Here is a 20,644-nt window from a genome sequence, read left to right as displayed (position 1 = left end):
TGGTGATGGGAAACCCACGGGGATTACAATTGAGATGGAAAGAAAAATGTACAAAATGATGTAAAAATAAACTGTTATAAAATTAAAAAAAATATATCATCTTATAATTGACCTTAGTGTTGGAATTCTATCACTAACTCAGTCAATAAATAATAAGGAGGTATTGTGAGCTTAATAAATAACACTTGCATATCTTAAAGTACTTAGCACTAATACCTTAAGTCATTCTATGAGCACTTACTTGTAAATTCAGAAACTCTAGATATTTCAAAGGTCTTTCCAGTATATACTCATTCTATTCCTTAAGGTGCCTAAACATATACACCTTTACATATATCCACTTTTAAGAACTATGCCCTCTTTCCTCAACACCTGATTAATGTGCAATTTGGAGACTTGTACCTGAATATCAACTGTTTTAATTATTTGAATTATCCACCTAACGATCAAATGATTCATGAATCTCTCTTCTCATATCTTGCTATAGCTATTTAATAAAATCTATCTCTTTCGATGGCTGTGTGTGTGTGTATCTCTGTCTGATACTGTATTCCAAAATATAAAGGAATTTTTCTTTCATACTTCAGTCCCCTAATGAAAATGACCTACTGAATTTCCTCCCTATTCCTTTTGGAGATCTTCAAATTTAATGTATTCACAGTCCTATTTAATACTAAATATGAAAAGAACTGAGGTCAAGGATCCAGCTAGTATGTTAACATTATAGCAGAGCTTGCACCAATCAAAAAGAGAGATAATTTGTTTCCATTTTAATATTTAATACTTTGTTATCAACATTCACAAAGTTCCCATAGAAAAGTGAAAACATGGGCAACTTTTAGCAATACAATCAATGCTACAGCAGGTCATAAATGTTTGCTGCCAGTGACACTAAGTAGCCAATTCAAGAATGACTGTTGATTACCATTTAAACATCAAGTGGTGGTATTTGCCTGCAGAGTCTAGTTCATAGACTCTACAATAAACATACAATATATAAAAGTATATGTAATATATACACATATATAAGCATACATTATATATATGTGTGTGTGTATTCTTATTCAAATTCAAGTTTCAATGAGTTAATGAATCACTCTTCTCATATCTCTCTATAGCAATTTAATAGACTCTTTCTATAGCTGTGTATGTGTGCATGAAAGAGAGAGAGAATGTACTCATAAATATAAACTTTGTTGAGTCTGACCTGATTATGGATCCTAATAATGTGTTTTCTTATTTCAATAACTTTTGCAATACAGTAATTATTTCAACATATTTTTAAGCTCCAATGTATATGACTTAGAACTCCTATTAGGAGCTCAGTGAAAATATATAATTCTATTTTATTCACAATTTGTTAGAAAGGAATGTTCTTCACAATTTGTTAGAAAGGAATGTTTGATTAGTGTTCCATAGGAGGAAGACTTTCATCCTAATCATCATTTTACCAATTCTTCTATGGAGTCTTTCACCTTTGCTGATGTATTCAACTTGGAATACAATGAAAATAAATCTCAGAAGCATGTGTGTTCTGCCTTTATCTAAGTTGGAAGGGGTGAAAGCATAAGTGGATGAAAAATGTATATTTACATTTGTAAGCCAAGTAACTGTGTACCATTTCCTATGAAGTGTTAAATGAGTATTAATAGAAGGACTGTATATATTTTTCTTTCTTGTTTATAAAATAATAGGGTGAGAGGAGAGATTTGCTGTTATGATCATGGAGAGTTTTCCCACATATTTCCATGGGAGAATATGGAATATGTCCTAGTAGCTCCACAGTTGGACAGAAAAGGAACTTGAATAAGAACTCCAAAACATGCTTATTCACAGTCTATATTATTCTGCAAATGGGAGAGAATGTGTCAAGTGATATAGTGCCTGGAATTTTATGCAGTCTTTAAAAAGAACAAAAACATCCTTAATTCATACCAAACATTCAAGATTTATGCTAATTTTGTGCTTTAATTGCTACTATGTTCGAATGAGCTTATTTAAAAAACAAAGACACTCTGAGGTCGCTTTAAAACAAGAAATGGTTTTGAAATAGGAACTTTTAGTCAATTTAATGTTATGCATGAAATGATTTTTTTATATAGACTTAATTGTATTGTGACACACAAGTTCTTCAATAAGCCACAGCTTAAATTTGCAGAAACCATCCCTCAGGGACACATCACTAGCAGATGCAGATTGCCAAGGTCAATTAAACTGATGTAGCTGTGCTGTCATATATGTAGAGGAGAAACCACAAGCACATGACAAGTATATTTCTCAGTATTTATAAAGATATGTCAAGAATGTTATATTTTAGTGCATAAATATAAATTAATTCTCCATAAACAATAAAACAATACAGCAGAACTCATAATGAAGAGGATTATTAGTATTCATTGGCAAGTCTGAAATGGTACAAAACATATCAATGGACAATTGATAGGAATAAAAAAAATTCAACATTTATAATGAAATGATGTCTTGAAAACACACATGAATGTATCTGTGTGCTTGCTTAGTTTTATATAACCTATTAACCAGCAGGACCAAGTACAATGAAACAAAAAGGTGGGCTGAGGCAATAATCTCAGTAACTCAGAGCTGAAAGCAAAACCTCAGCAAGAGCAAATAAATTCCAATTATAGGGCCAGTATGTCAGAGTTCTGTTTACAGAGAATAACCTGGGGTAAAAGAGGGACAGAAGTAGCGAGTGCATTCAAACAGAAATATCTAATCTGAAAGGCATGAGTTTGGTCTTTATATTCCCCTTTTTGGATCAATATGTTGTTCACTCCCAAGCACAATGGAGTCCACAAGGAAGATTCATCATTTCTTTCTGTAAAGGCCTCTAAAAAGTGAACCTTGATTCTGCATTTTCCTGCTCCTCTAGGACCTCAAATACCATCTGCAGTTCTCAAGAGAACGGAGGTCTATGGAGGTAGACAGACTATGCAGTACCTCCAGAGAGGATCCTACAGTTCTATGACAGAAACTCTGCTAGCCAATATTAATTAAAATATTAAAATAAATACAACTGAATCACACAGAGAAAATAATATGTTGTCTTTTCATATTGTTCTGCTTCTCATTGTAAGTTTTGGAAAAACTTGATTTCAGGCATCATTTTATTTTCTTCCAGTCATTCTCACATCTTCTTTTACCTAATTTCTTAGTCATTTACACTGACTGCCTTTTTTTTGGTAAACTACACACTATTTCTTCTAGCTTATCTTTCTAACAAAACATGAATTCAAAAGTCACAAATTCTGTGACCTCAGTCTTCTTCCCTTTGGCCTTTCTGTAGCATTCAATGGTTGAATCACATTAATTTTTATCTCTGTCCTCGATTTGCAAAATACCAATCTGTCAGAGTTTTCCTGACCATGAAATTGCCATTCTATTCCTGGTCCCCTATCACCTCTTCATCTTCTCCTTTCCAGCTAACAAATACTCAGTTCAAAATACTTTCTCACCCAAAGTTAGTGATTTTATACCTTAAACTTTCCCCTCTACACAATTATTTCAAGCACTATTTCAGACTCTTGTTCTGGTACCTCTAGCTGCCTTACTAAGTTTCCAGCCTGCAGGTCTACTTCTGCTGCTAAATCATCACTTCCAAACTCAGCTCATAAGCTTCATCTGGGCCTTCTACCATTTCATAATCCAGCAGTAGTAAGCTCTCCTTTCCTATACTCATTGTGATCATCATTTACAACTTTCCTACTTCCCTCTTACCATCATTGTAGACCTAGCTTCATCAAGTATGCAGAAACTATCCGAGGAGAACCCCTTTGTTTTCTCATTGCCATAACTAAACCTACTGGAGAGTGGGGTAATCCACTCCATCAAACACAAATCCTGCTACATGAGCCCTAAAATCTTTTCATGTTGCTGTGCAAGGATTTTCCTGCCTACATACTTTCCTAGTTATGTTTCCTTTTTAGCATCCCCTCAAGTAAAAAGGTAAGAAAAAAAAATTGGTATTTTTGAACCCTTGTATGGGATAGGTAATAAAGGTACTGGATGTTTCCACATATTAATAACTGATTTAGACCACAATAATAATTCCACATATTAATAACTCATTTAAACCAGCTCTTTAAGTTAGGGATCACCATCCTAAATATAGTCAAGAGGTAGATCAAGTATTTGAATCCATTATTTCTGACTCCACCGTCTCCCAACCACTCCTTTGGCTTAGGAGGAGAGAAAGGCAGGAATAGGTCAAGTCTCTGACAGCTTGACTAGAGGGGAACACTGGACAACTGACATGAAGTACATGGGGGTTGGAAAGACAGCAAAGAATTCTAGTCTTGACTATCTTCACTTACACAGCCATTAGATCATCTCTTCCAACAGAATGTTTTATTTTCCCTTTTTGTTAAACGAACCATGACCAATTTCTATTAAACTAGTCCCTAAGACTCAGTTACAATAGGCTTCCTCTTATCTGCAGAGGATATAGTCCAAGACCCCTCACAGATGCCTAAAACTGCAGATAGTGCCAAACCCTATAAATAGGATTTTTCCCCATACATACACACCTATGATAAAATTTAATTTACAAATTAGGTAGAGATTAACAACAAAACCTAGTAACAGAACAATTATAACAATACCCTGCAACTAAAGTTATGTGAATATATCCTGTCTCAAAATCTTGCACATAATATTTTCAGACCACCTTTAACCACAGATAATCGAAAACATTTCTGTAAAGTTTCTGAAAAGAGAAACAACCCATAAAGGAGGACTACTATATAATATGCTTTGATTTCATCGCTCTTTGAGATTTAGAATTATATTTGCTCCTTGTCTTGCATCTAGTATAATACAAGTTCCATACAAAAGGAACTTCATAATTTTAGGTTGAAAAATATAATAGCTGTCCATACCATTTACTGAACACTTATACTATCTTGTCAATTGTTATTTTTCTATGAAAGTTATTTCTACAACTTCTATAAGTTATTTCTCATTATGGAAAAGAAACTCAAGAAACAGATTCTAAATGAAAGCTTGTACAGTGACAAACACACTCACTGACTGGAAAAGAGAATTCACTTGGTTAATTTATATTAAATAATTATTTGATTTCCTACAGTATAGTTAAGTAATGTTAACTTAGGATATGCTTGTAGAATTCAGGCAGTGTAAAACACAGTTTTAATTTTCTAGTTCTCCATATTCGGAATTATTTGAGACTCCCCAAGTTGAATGCAATGGGTGATGCCAGTAACAGCCTGTAGCAACTCCTTTGTTTTCCTTGAATTCTATGGGGAGTCTCACTCTCATTTCCTAAAATGACCAACTAATCAATTCAGAATTAAAATTGTCCAGGCACTTCACCTTGATTTGCTTATTTCTAGGCAATATATTCCATCTACTTAAAGCACTAAACTCCTTGAAGATTTGATTTCATTTTATCTGGAAGAGATCTCCTCAAGGAGGTCATTGTCCTTGAAGGAAATATATGGGGATTGTTTTCAAATTCTCGGTTGGATTCCCAAATGCTGCACTTTGATTTGCTTATTTATATTCAATGATACCATCTACTTAAGACGGCAAACTCATTGAAGGAATAGATCATCCTTTAATCTGATCTGGACCATAATCATCATAATTCTATGCACATTTGGGTGCTTAATACTTCTTGATAATTAGGAGATGGTGAAAAAAGTAGAAAGGCGACAGAAATATTTTATATTTAGTTCCCAGTGAAAGAAATTTTGAATGCTGAATGATACCATCAAGTGACACAAATAATTACAGAAAAGGGTTAAGAAAACTGTTTAAAATAAAATCCCCATTTTCTGCATCTAACGCATAAATAAAAACAAATAGAAAGCCAGTAGTAAATTATGCTACTTGTGAAAACAATATTATTAAAATATGTGAATGCTGAAAAATATTTTAATTAACAAAATAAATCAAATGGAAAAGATTCCCTAAATAGAGCTTTAAAAGTAAGTCTATGTGTGTTTGACTGCCATGACTAATTATGTATCCATGTAATGTGTGTTCAATTTGGGCTTATTTAAATAGCAGAAATGCTCATTAGCTGCAGTATATCTGTGAAGCTTCAGTAAACAGTTTAATGGTTTTTATGTTTAACCAATTTCATAAGTTCCTGTAATTTTAGCTTTAGCAGCTCATTAATGTTATTTTTTGATATCCATCTTATGACTTTTTTTCTCCCTTGTCAATCGGCTGTAGGCCTACTTCAATGCAAACTTAAAATGTATGTGAGAATTCTGATTAAACGATTTTAGTAAAAGAGTAAATGCACAGCTTGAAAATACAGCTTCTTTATATGGAGCATCAGCTGTAAAACCATGCAATCAGGGAGTAACTTTGGTATTGGCAAAGGCTATTTTCCATAGGGTGTTCATGATGATAATTATGACATTTATTCAGTGCATCCATGAACCTGGGTCTGGTTCTGAGCTAGGCACTGTATAGACTGTCTCTGTAGAAGGTTGCAGAACAGGTACTATTTCTATTTTATATTCGAGAGAACTGATATTGAGGTACGTTATGCTGGAGATACTCAGTATTCACCCAACTACAAATCAGATACACATAGAGCTCAGGAAAGGGTACTGCAACTTGAGATTAGGTACAGTCAACAGTTGAATAAAGTTCCTAGAGAAAGAACACAAATCCAGATAAAACAGAGTCAATCTTTTTTTTTTTTTTAATGGCAGGAAGCACAACCCCAATTACAACCACAGGATGACTCATCAGAGGTTCTGATACTCAGAGGTCATGAGAGACAATTTTAAGGAGAATTAAACATACGAAAAATGTAAGGTAGGTAATTAGACTTAGTGGTGTGGAGGTCGGTGAGGAGTAAAAATATGATATTTATGGATACATGATGAGGACAAAAGGGAGAATAAAAGAGTTAAAAACAGAGGATCTAGAAACAACAGCAAGGCACCAAATAAGGGTAAAAGTTTAACAACTGCATAAGAAAATATTCATTATTCACTCAGCAAATATTTATTATCTACCATGTACAAACCATGCTGTAGGCACTATAGCAAAACGCAGAGACCCATTATTGTGGGGTATACACGTACGCGGGAGATCAAAACGAAAAGGTAAACATGTAAATGAACTATATGGTGGTGAAAATGCCTATAAAGAGCTACCTTAAATAAAGTGTCCTAAGACGAGGGAAATGAGAAATAGAGAAATGGTTTAGCTCATAGGGCCTGGAAAGACAGAACAGAGGCTAATGAACACACACCTGAGCTAACACATGAAAGGTAAGAATTAGCAAATCTGAACTCTTCCTGGGGCACAGGGTTAAATGGGTCAAAGTGCAGCACTGGAAGCTGGCTGCACCCCCTCAGTGTGGGTTAGATCCTAGGCCAGGGAGGTGCCCCACATGTTGCAGGGACCTCTCTTGCTTCGCCTGCTGCTCTCCTCAGTCGTGAACTTTGCCAGTCTGTCTGTTCTGTTCTCTGTTCTATCTCTGGTGAAAACTCTCACGGCCCCTGTGCCTCTGGCCTGTACCCTAGTTCTGTGTGTGTGAATGGATAATTTTTTTTTTTTTTAAATGTTGATCTCCTTTCCAAAGATGCTGATAGTTCCAAGCAGAGGATAGTGCTGCTGGGTTCTTAAGGATGAGGAGAGGCTGATGGACTTAAACAGCAGAGGGGAAGCCTTATGTGGGTACAAGAAAGCAAGTCCTATGAGAGACCCAGTGACAGGCAGGGTTTGATCAAGGAGAACTTTATAAACTGTGGGAAGCATTTTATTCTCAGTAAACTAGGAAAACATTGGAGGATTTGAAAGGGGAATGAAATTGTAAAATTTCTATTTATGAGGCTGATTCTTGGGCGTGGGGTATAAGTTAAAACAGGATGGTCAGTTAGGAAGCCAATGAAATATTTTCCCACCGTTACTCAAGTTTCCCCTTATGGAGCCTCATGATTTAAAAAAAAAAAAAAAAAAAAGTTCTGTGTTTGTATCCAGACTGCTCAAAGTGATCAGAGTATGCTTTCCCCACCTCTGTTCTGCTAATTCCTATACTATCTTCATCTTTATTACAAATACTACTGTCTCCTGAAAACCAACTTTGATTCTTACAGCTGGAAATTGTCTTGTGTGTTACACTAACACTGTTTGTTCCTCAAGTCCCTTTCTATCTAATGGCAGTTTTACTTATATGCGTTACTTTTCTACTCAACTGAAATCCACTATAGACAGGGACAGTGTATTCATTTTTGGGTACCCAGGAGAACCCAACACAGCACCTTGTACACTTAATAAATACAGAATGAAAGGCTGGGGAATAAGGGCCTGGAAGTATTTCAGGAGGAAAGGCAGATTAGAAGGGCATCAAAGTTATTTGGTGGCATTTAATTACAATCCCACCATGAATGGAGAATAAAATATGAGAGTAAAGCAATGATATGGGTGATGTAGAAGGTCATTTGGAGTACTGTACAATTACAGGGGAAAACATTGGCCCATAACAAATCAAGTGAACTATAAATACACTTCTCAAAGCACTTGAAAAATCATTGAGCCTTTCCCAAACTTGCATTGCATCGTATTTGACACTCTTTTTCAGTACCTATACAGGTAGAAAATGGTTATGGAAATTCGTTGAAAGCACTTTTAGAAGATTCATAGACACAAAATGTTACAAGCATGGCTAGTCTTAAAAAAGGGATTGGCAGTGGATAGCACTAAACCATACATAGTTTGGGCAGGATTCTTGAATGAATGCTAAAACTGGTGTTGACTTCCTCTCCTAACAATGCCAGCACATTGGAGACATATGCTAAGTAATATGTACAAAGTTGGGGATAGATATTAAATATGATTCAGCATAATTTTCCAACATTTATAACTACAATTTATATTTCTGCAGATCAAGGTCTAATCTAATCAAGACTACTTTGAAAATACTATTGTTTCTATTCCGTGCTTTGTTCCAAGAACACAGAGCAATGTAATAATGATATTCATCTAGAATACAAAATGGATATTACTAACAACATTATCATATAATCTATATCATTATTTTATGTTAACTAAATTTTATGTTGATTTTTTAACCTATTGAAGCTGAGTGTGGTTTAAAATTTCATAAGAATATGTTTCACAACAAAGTTTGTATACTATAAACTAACTAGTATTTAAAATACATATATAATAGGCCACGGTCGTAAAGCTCAATACATGCTGAATAACACTGGCTATGTTTTATGATGCCTGTTCTCTTAAGCAATTATGTTATTTTTTTTCTTTTTCTACGTTCTCTCACCAGAAAAAAACTTGTTACATGCCACTGCTCTACTTCTTGTATGTAATCTTTGAATTTGATAGAAAATTACTGATTTATCCACTGTCTCCCTGTATGGATGCATATGATATCAAACACTAGTGAAACCTGGAAAATAAAGATAAGGGAAGGCTCTGAACAGAGCTATTCACTGGGGAAACAAACCTATTCCTATGCAGTTATTAGAGGGAAGTAAAATAATTACAGAAATATCATGTTGTGTTTCAAATGGATGGCTAAGGCAGTTGTAAGTGATGTGGTACTGATTCCAAATCACTTTCAACACTGTTATCAGTTTGACCTCCCTCCTCATCACCTACATCCTTTCAAAATAATTCCAAATAAATGTTGGGCAAAGATTCCATTATTTTGGGTGGTTATTTTGTAGAAATGTCAGTACTTACAGTAGATTCCACTATTTCATCTTTACTCTGCACAGAATATTTTATAATATAAAGAAAACAAATCCTTCAGTCATTAAAAAAAAAGCTTTTTGATAATTAGAGAAAATTCAATGTTTCATTATCTGGGCATTATAAAATGAAGTAGTAGCATAAGGAATCACTGACAATAAGAAAGAGTAGAGGAACACAAATGTTCTTTATACACTGTTTCAAGACATTTACCATCTGGAAATCTGGTAATATACTATTTACAATAAGGAAGACAATCTGAAAGTCCAGCATAAATGTCACAAATCTCTTTTAATCATTCCCTTCTTTTCAGAGTTCTACTACCTTCTCCAGTTGTTGAATGGATTAACAAATCCAAACCAACAGGTCATTTCCAGTTTGATAACATCTATCCTACCCATTATATTTGTGAGCTTTATCTGCATTACGAACTAATGATCAGATGCTTACACTAGATGCTTCATATTCAATCTTCTTATCAAATGGATTACTGAATCCTGACTAATTGTACTGAAGCAATATGCCTTCATTCTGAATGCTATTCTGTATGTCTATCCCCTTTACTTCAAACTGGATTTATCCAGGAGCCACTAAAATACCAAATATAGTCCTTTAACTGGTTTCACTGATGTTACTCTGTCTCAATTCCAGGCAATCACTTTCAATGGTACTGCCACTGTAGGCTGGCACACGCATTCTATCTTCTGACACTTCCATGTGGGAAAATTATCACCAGTTAGTGCTCATGACCTCTCTCCGTACCTAAATGAAAGTAGTCATTCTTCTTACTGAATATGAAATAAGATATCACTCTTGCCTATAGCCTGGTGGTTTTCTATTAAGCACAGGTTCTCTCCCTGTCTTCATACTAAAAATCTTACTGGAGCAGCTTTTCCTCAAGGGACATATTGGTGGATTAGACCCTGTGTGTCGGTGAGTGACTTTGCCTAAGTCAAGTATTCAATGTTAGAAAACACACTTGCCATCTGTTCTGAACCACCCGAAAGGTGACTTTAGTTTTTAACCGCCAATTATTTGAAAAATATTACAAAATTTTCAAAGCAAGGGAGGAAGATAAGCACATAACAGGATTACCTCAATAATGGTTAAAATTCTTCTCCTATTTATAGCTCCCCAATCATCACCTGCATGTTGAAGGCTAAAATTCAAAATCTCCAGATCACCATATACATTCCTTGACATCTAAGGAGCCACATTTCCTTAGGTGATCTTATACCACCAGCTAAATGCTTTTCACCATAGTATGGTCACAAGAGGCCACTTTGTTAGACCAAACTTTTGTGTATGACATTTGCTGGAACAGAGAAGTTCCTTCTCAAACTCTGAAATCCAGTGCAAATGTGATCTAAAATTAGTATATTCTGTTACAGTGTATGTATTCAACTGCTGGTTTTTGCATTAGCCTACCAGTCCCTTAAGATAAACAACTCCCTTTGACTCATGTAAAGAAATGTTCATTGCATGATGAATAATGATAGAATGAATAGTAGAAATCATAAGATAAAAGTTCAATTTTAGACATAAAAATGAGAAATTCAGATCCTCATTTATAAAGATGAGAACATGCATGGGGTAAGTAGGCTGATGAGAACTTTCTAAAAACATGCTTTTTATAGTTTTTTTTTTAAGTGACTGTTAAATGACTACTTAATCTAACAATGTGGTGTTGAGCAAGTTGCATAATTTTCCTGTGGCTCCCTCCCTCCCACCCCCATTCCACCTGGAAACTCCTACACATCACTCAGCCTTCAATTTATAGCCCACTTCCTCTGAAGCTTCTCAGCACCCTTAGATTGTGTTCTGTGTTTCCTACTACTCTGAACTGCTCACAGAATAACTTACTGCATTTGTGAGTCTTCACATTAAATTGCATTCCTGGAGGCAATGTTTGTATTTGCTTCTGCACCAATTTACCCTTAAACCTAGCTCATTTGCTAGAATAGTAGCCATTAGAAATTTTAGCTAAAGAAATAAACCTGTGAAATTAGCAGACAAAAATATATGATCTCTCAGGTATCTCCCAGTATATTTGGAAATATAAGGAAAACCCTATGACAAGATACCAGGCTATAATCAGGAAGACACATATGTTGATGATTTTATTTTAATTCTGTATCATCCATTATCAGTCATATTAGCCATTATTAATTCATTTTATCTATCACTAATCTATAAAAAGTTTTCCACAAAAAGAAAAAAATTACAGTGTTCCTTTATTTGAAACTTTGCAAGTGGAAGACACAAAGAATAGGCAACGTTTCTAACAAAATTTTCCTGAATTTCTTTGTGCTACCTGTAACTTCTGCAGCTCTTTTATTTTGAAAAATAAAACACACTTGACAGGGGAAAAAAAGCTATTAAAAATGTCTAGTATTACTAATTATCCAGGTTAATTAACATATCTGTAACATTTTAATAAGAGTTAAAACAAGTCAGACATACTAATGCCATGTCTTTAAAGAACAGGTGGCTACCATTTGGCTACCCATTCATCTAATGTTCGCCTCAGAACATTTTTACTCTACTTTTCCTAATGCCTAAATAATTGAGGGGGAAAGACGGGAATATTTTTGTATCCAAAATATGAACACTTGCCAGTATGCATGCACTGTTAGGCTTGCATGGATGCCATTTCTTGCCTGTCAATCAGTAGTTCTGATGTAGGACAGAACAAGGAAAATTAACCCATGGCCAGTACCTTTTCTCAGTATGAAAGCAAGTGAATCAAAACTACCTTCAAAAATGATATTGATATTGATAGAATCTTTGATTTGTTCCACCAGCTTAGAAAACTTTTCCAAGGATTCCTAATACTGCAACTAGTGAGTAATCTTAAACACTCCCTGTCTCCCCCATCAAACAAACAAACAAAAGAACTACCCTAGAGAACTAATTACAAAACACCATCAAGGAAGTCAGTTTGAGGGCTACATGAAAGACTCAGAAAGAATGGAGCTTTGTTTTCTTGTTCTTTCTAGTATGTAGGAAAAAAAATAAAAATAAAGGAAAATATAGGCCCTGGGTAAAGTATTTCCAAGAGAAGTTGTACATGCTTCCTTGACTGTGACAAGTTACCTTGTTATTTTTTTTCCTTAGCACTGCCAAGAGCATTCTGCCCTGTCACTGTTATTGCCACCATTTTTCCTAATTCTTCCTTCCAAAATACAGGAAATTTGAAACATAGTTATAATATGTTATAGGTTTCAAACTCTTAAAAACTTAAAACTTTGTATCCTCAAAAATGTTTCCTCTTAAAATAAAAACAGGTAATTAAGGTAATTACACGTAAAAAAAAAAAAGGCCACTTTTCCTATTTCAAGAAAAAAAAAACAGCCATTTAAAAAATCCTTAGCTCTTTTAATACCTGATCTGTGAAAACTCAAATTAGAGATTTTTGAAATACTGTGCATTAGATGAAAGAAAATTCCTTTTGGTGGTATTAAAAAAAACAGTTGGTAATCATTTTTAAATATATGATACAATTACAAACCCTGCACTTTTCCCCTACAAATAAAAATGCCAAGTATTAAAAATTCATAAATATAAGAACATCTGCTATACTTATTTACAAAGACATGTCGACAGCCTCTACAGCCCTTGATGAAGTCCTGATTTTCAAATATTTTTTTATTCTTAGATAATATTCAGACTACCACGAGGCTGTGGTATAACTCAATATGATTTAAATAGGATTTTGTTACACAGGGATAGCAATATGTGAACCTATGACATACTTACATAGGCAAAGCATATATTTAAGTGATTTACATGTATTTTAATTAACTTATTTTCAAAACAATTCTAGAAAGTAGATTCTGTAATCACTTCCCTCAAAAGATCAGGACCATGAAACAGTACAAAGAGAGAGTAAGGGAGCCAGCTTTCCAGCTGGGCAGTCGGACTCTAAAGTCTCTGCTCCGAGCTGCTACGCCAGACGGGCTCTAATTAGTGTAATATTTATTGGATTATAAAGAATGCAACAATTTAGGCCAACACAGGAAAAAAGTCAATAATAATGGGTAAACAGAACTACTTTACTAAGCTTTAGATTTTCTAAGAAAAATAAACAATCAACCTGAGAGAAAAGAATTGATGATGGCTATGTATATCTTAACATGAATCAAGTCAAGTCAAATGCAAGGCATGTACTGTGTATCTATCATAAGCACGCTAATATACACGGATACTGGGACTGCAACTGTACTAAGGTATACAATCTTTGCCTTCCTGGGGCTTACAATCCAACTGGAAATACACTATTAGGTTCTGAAAAAAATCAGTGCACATAGCCCTTTTCAAAGTGGACATTTCGAAAAATAAGAGGATGGTTGTGGGCACTTGTGTAAAAGAGGCAGAGAGGTCATTGCATGGGCAAAGTGCCTTCCACAGTTGTCTGAAAGCATATTCACAGTCATAAAACTATGTCATCAAGATCTCATAGGAATATGAGGATAAAGTCAACTGTTATTAACTGAGTTGGAAAAGTGAAGCTGTGAGATTGGTGAAAATGCTAATGGATTTGCCTCGCCAGTTCAAAACTAACAAGAAATATACACATGTTCACAATTGGCAGCTTAGTTCCAAGCAGAAAGAGAAGAAAAGACAAATTCTACAATAAGCAAGAAGACAGGTCTTAAACCTGACACTGTCCAAATAATAAAAAAATAATAATAATTCAATAAGCACTAGTGTTGGTATTTAGACAAGTAAACTTGCCATATTATAAAATGTGTATTTGGAAAATAAGTACTTTAAAATTTCCAAGGATGCACAATATATGTGTGCTAAAAATGTCAATGAAGTGTAGTATGCGCTTAATTTACTGACAGCTCTTATAATCAGGACAGCTTTCTGTGGAAGTATTGGCTGGTTGCTGTCAGAATGAGCAGTTCTTGAAACCCAGGCAGATGGTACTGGTCTTGGGCTGAAAGCTAAAAGAACATGTAGGATGAGCCTTCAGACCACCCTGACAGCCACACTGTGGTGGCTGATTCCACTGCTATCACCACAAAAACCAGGTACCATGGGCAAGAATAAAATCACTAAAAGGTCAAAAATCAGTCTGTCATAAAAAGGCTCTCATGACCATAGGATACTCTGAGGACATCCCACAACACAGAACTGTCCTCAATAAGGATGTCTTTAGAGTTCCACACTTAAACACAAGGCCTGAGGAGATACCAAGCTCAAAGTCAAAGTGAGGAACATGACCTGCAAAAGGAAATGGTCCTTCCAGAAGCTGCAATTTTAGATCTCTCTTGTTTCAGTAGTTGAAAATGTAGAATAGAGAAAATCAGTCTGGAGCAGTAAACTCCCATTTTAATGTCATCTGGAATCATATACACATTGAAGGAAAGGATGAAAAATTTTGAAAAGTAAAACCACGCTAAATTTTTCACAGGAAAAGACTCCAGCTAAAACTTTATTATCTCAATTAAATTAGAAATCAGATGCTATACTCACTTTAGATTACAATAGAAATGAAGACTTCAATTAGCTTGTGTTCATCATAAACATATTTCCTACACAGGAATGTAAATTGTAGACTTTTGTTTTTATTTTCCACTCACCATCATAATGATAATTAAAAATATATAAAAATAAAATAGAATCAGGTAAAATAATAACGGTTACTTAAAACTATTATTAACCTAAGCAGCAATTAAGTGATTGATTTGCAGCTTTAATACAACAGAAATACCCAAATTTGCTTTATAAAATTGATATTCTGGGTCCTCCCTGGTGATACAGTAGGTTAGGGCACAGCACTGCAAGTTAGCTATAGCTGCTTCATTCTGAGTTCAATCCTCAGCCCCAGAGGTGATCCACATGGTGTGGCAGACCTCTCCTGACCCACCCGCTGCTCCCCTCAACAGTGTACTTCGTTGATCTGCCTGTTCTGCTCCCCACTCTGTCTCTGGTGAAGCCTTTCACTGCCCCTGAACCTCTGGCCTCTACCCCAGTTCTGTATGAACAAATAAATCTTTTTAAAAAACTGATATTCTATGGTTTTTTGATAAGCTGTTAGAGCATTCACCATATTTAACACTTTTATTGTTATTTTGGTGTTACAGTTTTGCTCTTCCACATGTACATATGCTCTACTCACCTTCCACCAAATCACCCATGCCATTTCTGCTGCCTTCCCTCATTCACTTCTCCCTTTCCCCAGCATATTCTGTTAACCAGTAAATTCTTTAACTAAGTTCAAAATTTATTCTTGTTGTATGTTGCATATGTGGGTTTTTTGCATTTATATTTATTTATAAATATACAGATTCAGTATTGTATATCATTAATATTTAAATAATACATTATATAATAAGTTATGTATACATACATGTGCAGGTATGTATGTATAGTAGAGATATCAGGTGCAGGATATCCAAAAGTAATCCAGTATATATCAAAGAAAAAAACCCTGAGATTTGAATTTAAGATTTCTTTAAATTTCCCAATTTAGGTAATCATACAAACACATAATAATGATACAATCAAGAGGCTACAAGTAATTTCACTTAGAATATGACTGTGACCAGAGAATTCTGAGAATATAAATTATAGCTACTTTATATATACTGTGTCCACTTTCTTTCATTTGCTGAATTACTCAGCAAGCAAATATATAAGACACTCATCAACACCCTTCCAAATTAGCAATATGGACTCCATCCTGTGCTATATACTTGGAAGAATAACTCAATAGTGGACAGTAGAAAATGAAGCCAGAAACATAGTAGATATAAAGGTTTTTGCCTACGTTCTCAAGAGCTAAGAGAGATGAAGAACTTTATCCTATAAGCTGAGGGTAACATGGTAAATTTAATGACAAAAATGTGGGATTAGAAGCTTCAATCTGGGGTAGCATTTCAACCTCTAGTTAAAATGGAGAGCTAATGAAATTATGAAAATTGTAAAGTTGAAAATAGACTGGACTTAGGCAAATCTGATGAGGAAATCCATATTTTGTGAATAGCACTTTAAATGTATTCTTCACTTGTTGAAACAATGATTTATTGACAGAGCTGACTACAACCACAGACTGAAACGTTTTTAAGTACAATGAATGCCTCATTTACCTACATACTGCATACATGATATCTGACATTCATGAGACACTTACACCTATTTGTCACATGCATGATCATAAACATAAGTTGAAATGTCTTCTGTACAAAGACAGTGGAGAAAGATATCAGATCCATTCTACATGCAATTGTACATCTAGCTGTAACCTGGGACTTCAAGTTAACTATTTATTAGAAGAATAAATGCATGTATGAATGAATGAACAAATGGAACAATCATTTCACTGTAGGAACAGATGATGCATAAAAACAGGCAAAGGGGCCCTCCCTGGTGGCACAGTGGGTTGAAGCACAGCACTAGGAAGCTAAAGCCTCTTCAGCATGAGTTTGATCCCTGCCTGCCCCAGAGGTGACCCACATGGCGAGGCTGAACTCTCCTGACCCGACAGGTGCTCCCCTCAGCAGTGTACTTTGTCAGTTGGCCTGTTTTGCTCCCCACTCTGTCTCTGGTGAAGCCTCTCGCCGCCCCTGCACCTCTGGCCTGTACCCCAGTTCTGTATGCACAAATAAATAAATCTTAAAAAAAAAAAATAAAACCCGGCAAAGTCTGGACTTTGAAAGTACCTACAAATAACAGTCAAAAGAAAGAAGACCTAAAATGTGGTGTAATAAATAATAGTAATATGTTACAGTTTCATTTCCTAAGCACCCTCACATCATTTCATTTAAATTCTGAGAACAATCCTAGAGGTAAGGAGGCAATTATAATTCTTTTTTTTTTTTTCTAAAGAAAGAAACTGAAGCTCAAGAAAGATAAGTGTCTTGGATGGGAGCATTTTAAACAGAAATAAATATTTACTATTGTCAAGTACAGAAAATAGAATAAGGTATGAAAAGATGGCACTTGATTTGGGCACATAATTCACTGGAGACTGTGCAAGGTTGGAAGGAGGCAAGACAGGTAGATATTTTAAGAGAGCTAATAGAAAATTAAATGGTATAGTGTAATAAATGTGATTATCACAGAGATACCATAAGCAATCATAGCACACAGGTATTAGGATGAGATATTTATGCTAGAAAAGAGAGCACATGGATCGCTTTACATCTCACCAAAGACACAATCTGTTTCCTGCAAAAGGATCTTTACCGCATCTTAAACATGTGTGTATGTGAAAGTTTCAAGACTTTCCAATTAGTATTTTAAGATGTTAAGGGTCATTTGAGTACATTCTGCTTGGTCATCTTCTAACATATACTAATTCCCTCTTCTTTATCCTTTAATATCTTAACTTCAAAAAAACAGCAATGGGAACGTGTGGATGGGAGCAGAGGAATGAAAGTTATTTAATGTTCTAGCTCCTCCAGTTCCCCTCTCGCTTGGAAAACAGTTTCTTGTTAATGTAAAATTAAAGGGTCTGATTAAACTGAAGATAATGTAGTTAAGGAAATTTTCCCCAGGCAGTTTGTTGCTTCAACTCGGGATGGGGGATGACAGCAGAATGAAAGGTATATGTGGTAGCATATGTGAAAAAGCACAGGAAACATAGACAAGTAGATTCTAGAATAAAATACTCAAATTCTGAAACAAACGATGTAATATAAACAAAGATATCATTTCTCCTTCTACTTCACATTCTCAATAGTAAATTAAATCTTTCACTTCTCAAATGCATGTGTGCTTGTGCGTGCGTGCGCGCGCGCGCACACACACACACACACACACACACACACACTGCTTGAAGCTATGCAAAGTCACATATGACAACCCAGTAACTGTTTTCTAAGATTTTCTGAGTCACATCAACTTAGATTTGCTTAGGAAAAGACGCATTTTTCTTAATGTTCATGTTGTCTGTTGTGGAACAGAAATTTAGATGGGTAATCTAAATTATTTTTTGATAGGCAAATAATCAACAGAATTGCTAGTTAAATATGAATCAAGTTTTGTTATTTGGTGAAGTGTTGAGCAGTAAAAGCAGTATGAGTTTTTAGATTATAGAATGCAGTTTCCTCATTATTCTCTTTTTTTCTGTCTTGCACTCAGTTAATGAATAAACAAACCACACGGAGACCATGTCTACATATCACATAAACATCTAGATGAAAAGTGACAAATTCAGGCCATCATCCAGCTATTTGAAAACATTTATCATGATGACATTAAACATCTGGATGTTTCCAAATACCAAGATGTTTGATGACCTGCAGATAAAATATCCTGATGACTGGTTGAATTTTTACTTATCTGTTGCATAAAAGTGCACATTTCCATACATGGATCCCTTCCATTTTCAGACACAAAATGTAATTTTAGCATGGATATAGAAGAGAGTCATAAGACTTGTCAGGTTTAGATTTTTCAGTTATTGTTGTTCTTAATCATCTCTGACTTAGAGAAATATTTTTATTTTCCTATCAGTAAATAAAAAAGTTAATCATCATTTCAATCATGTTAAAATGTAAAGGTTCTGGGAAATGAAAATACATCAGTACTTAAGATTTCATCCACAATGCACCATAAAAAATACTATGTATAGGGAACATATCACACCAAATAGCTTAATTGATTGACTTAGTTAGAAGGATATGTAAAACATCCCCTTCTCTCATTCTTTTTTTTTTAGGTATTTTGTAATTTCTCAGCATGATCATGTATGACATCTAGATGAAATGATGGCATTCAAACTTACTAATTTGATGATTCTGATGTTTCCTGTGATAGTTTTGCAAGAGGATAACTAAACTAAACTGCAAGAGGATTCTATTTTTGCCTATTCATTATATTCTAATCTGTCTGAATCACTGAAGACTGGCTGTTATATCCTCTCTGTCCCATATTTTCACTCTGGGTCTGACAAAAAAAGAGCTTCTCATAAAAGAAACGACAGAAACATCACAAAAGAGTATTTGTATTTTGATTACATAGTTTAAAATATTTATGTTCTTTTCAATTTCCCTCCTTTTGAAAATTATTCCATGTAAGCATTAAATACCATTTCTATGCCTTTTAAATCAAAATTTCTTGCATTCCTTATTAGAAGTTAGAAATGAATGCTAAAGTAAAGAACAATGCCCAGAGAGCTGGAAACTATAACAGCACTAAAATAACTCACAATTGCATAACACGTTTTCATGCTGAGCACCCTACCTTCTGGATCACTCAGAACTGAGCCGAAGGCACTGATGACCACATCAGCTTTCAGACGGACTATCTGATCTTCATCCTCACTCCATTTTCCAGTTTCATCTTGCTCTGTCCGAACAAATTGCATAGCAACGATTCTCCCACCTTTTACTATAACCTTCCGTGGGGACAGGAAAGGCAAAAATTCACACTTTTCTTCTTTAGCCAGCTCCATCTATAGCAAAAGAGAAAACAGAAAAAAATTGAAACTGTTTCTTCTCCACTGAACATTTGATTTTTAGTTCAATTACACATGCCAAAGTTTATGATGCTTAATTCAATATGAAGCTTTTTTCTTTAACCAAACCCGAGATTCAGTTATTAACTATTTGCACTGTTGTTCATACATCACTGCTGGAGTCTTGAGTCAGAGTTGTCAACTGAAAGTTTACAGATCATGGTATTAAAAGATAATCCTCAAATTTAGGTATGACATGCTCCATGGTTTAGTGACCATTGAGATTACTAACTATATTAGCCTCGTCCCCTTATACTTTAATTTCTATAGATTGTCTCATTTTGAACCATGTCACATGGAAAACAAGTACTACTGATCATTATTACTTGGGTGCATATATCTGAGGTGGAAAAAATAATCAATAAAATAGGTAAGTCAACAAATTCAAGTCCATGGTAAGTAGGAGAAAAGAATACCCAAAAAAAAAAAAAAAAAGTTGGTGGAAAAAAAAAA

At 34.8% G+C, this 20,644-nt stretch overlaps 1 protein-coding gene across 1 annotated transcript in view; it reads right to left on the bottom strand.

Annotated features, from left to right (window-relative positions):
* Window positions 1-20,644, bottom strand: part of DPYD (dihydropyrimidine dehydrogenase) — a 728,688-nt gene that overhangs the window by 397,001 nt on the left and 311,043 nt on the right. Inside the window, exon 11 of the mRNA XM_004689753.2 lies at window positions 19,918-20,128. Coding sequence (XP_004689810.2) covers window positions 19,918-20,128 — 211 coding nt within the window. The remainder of the gene's footprint in view (window positions 1-19,917; window positions 20,129-20,644) is intronic.

Source organism: Condylura cristata, unplaced genomic scaffold (assembly GCF_000260355.1).
Source record: "Condylura cristata isolate star-nosed mole 26May11 unplaced genomic scaffold, ConCri1.0 scaffold00026, whole genome shotgun sequence".
NCBI classification, from domain to species: Eukaryota; Metazoa; Chordata; class Mammalia; order Eulipotyphla; family Talpidae; genus Condylura; species Condylura cristata.
The sequence above is the reverse complement of the archived record's forward strand: the minus strand, read 5'-3'. Positions and strand labels throughout refer to the sequence as shown.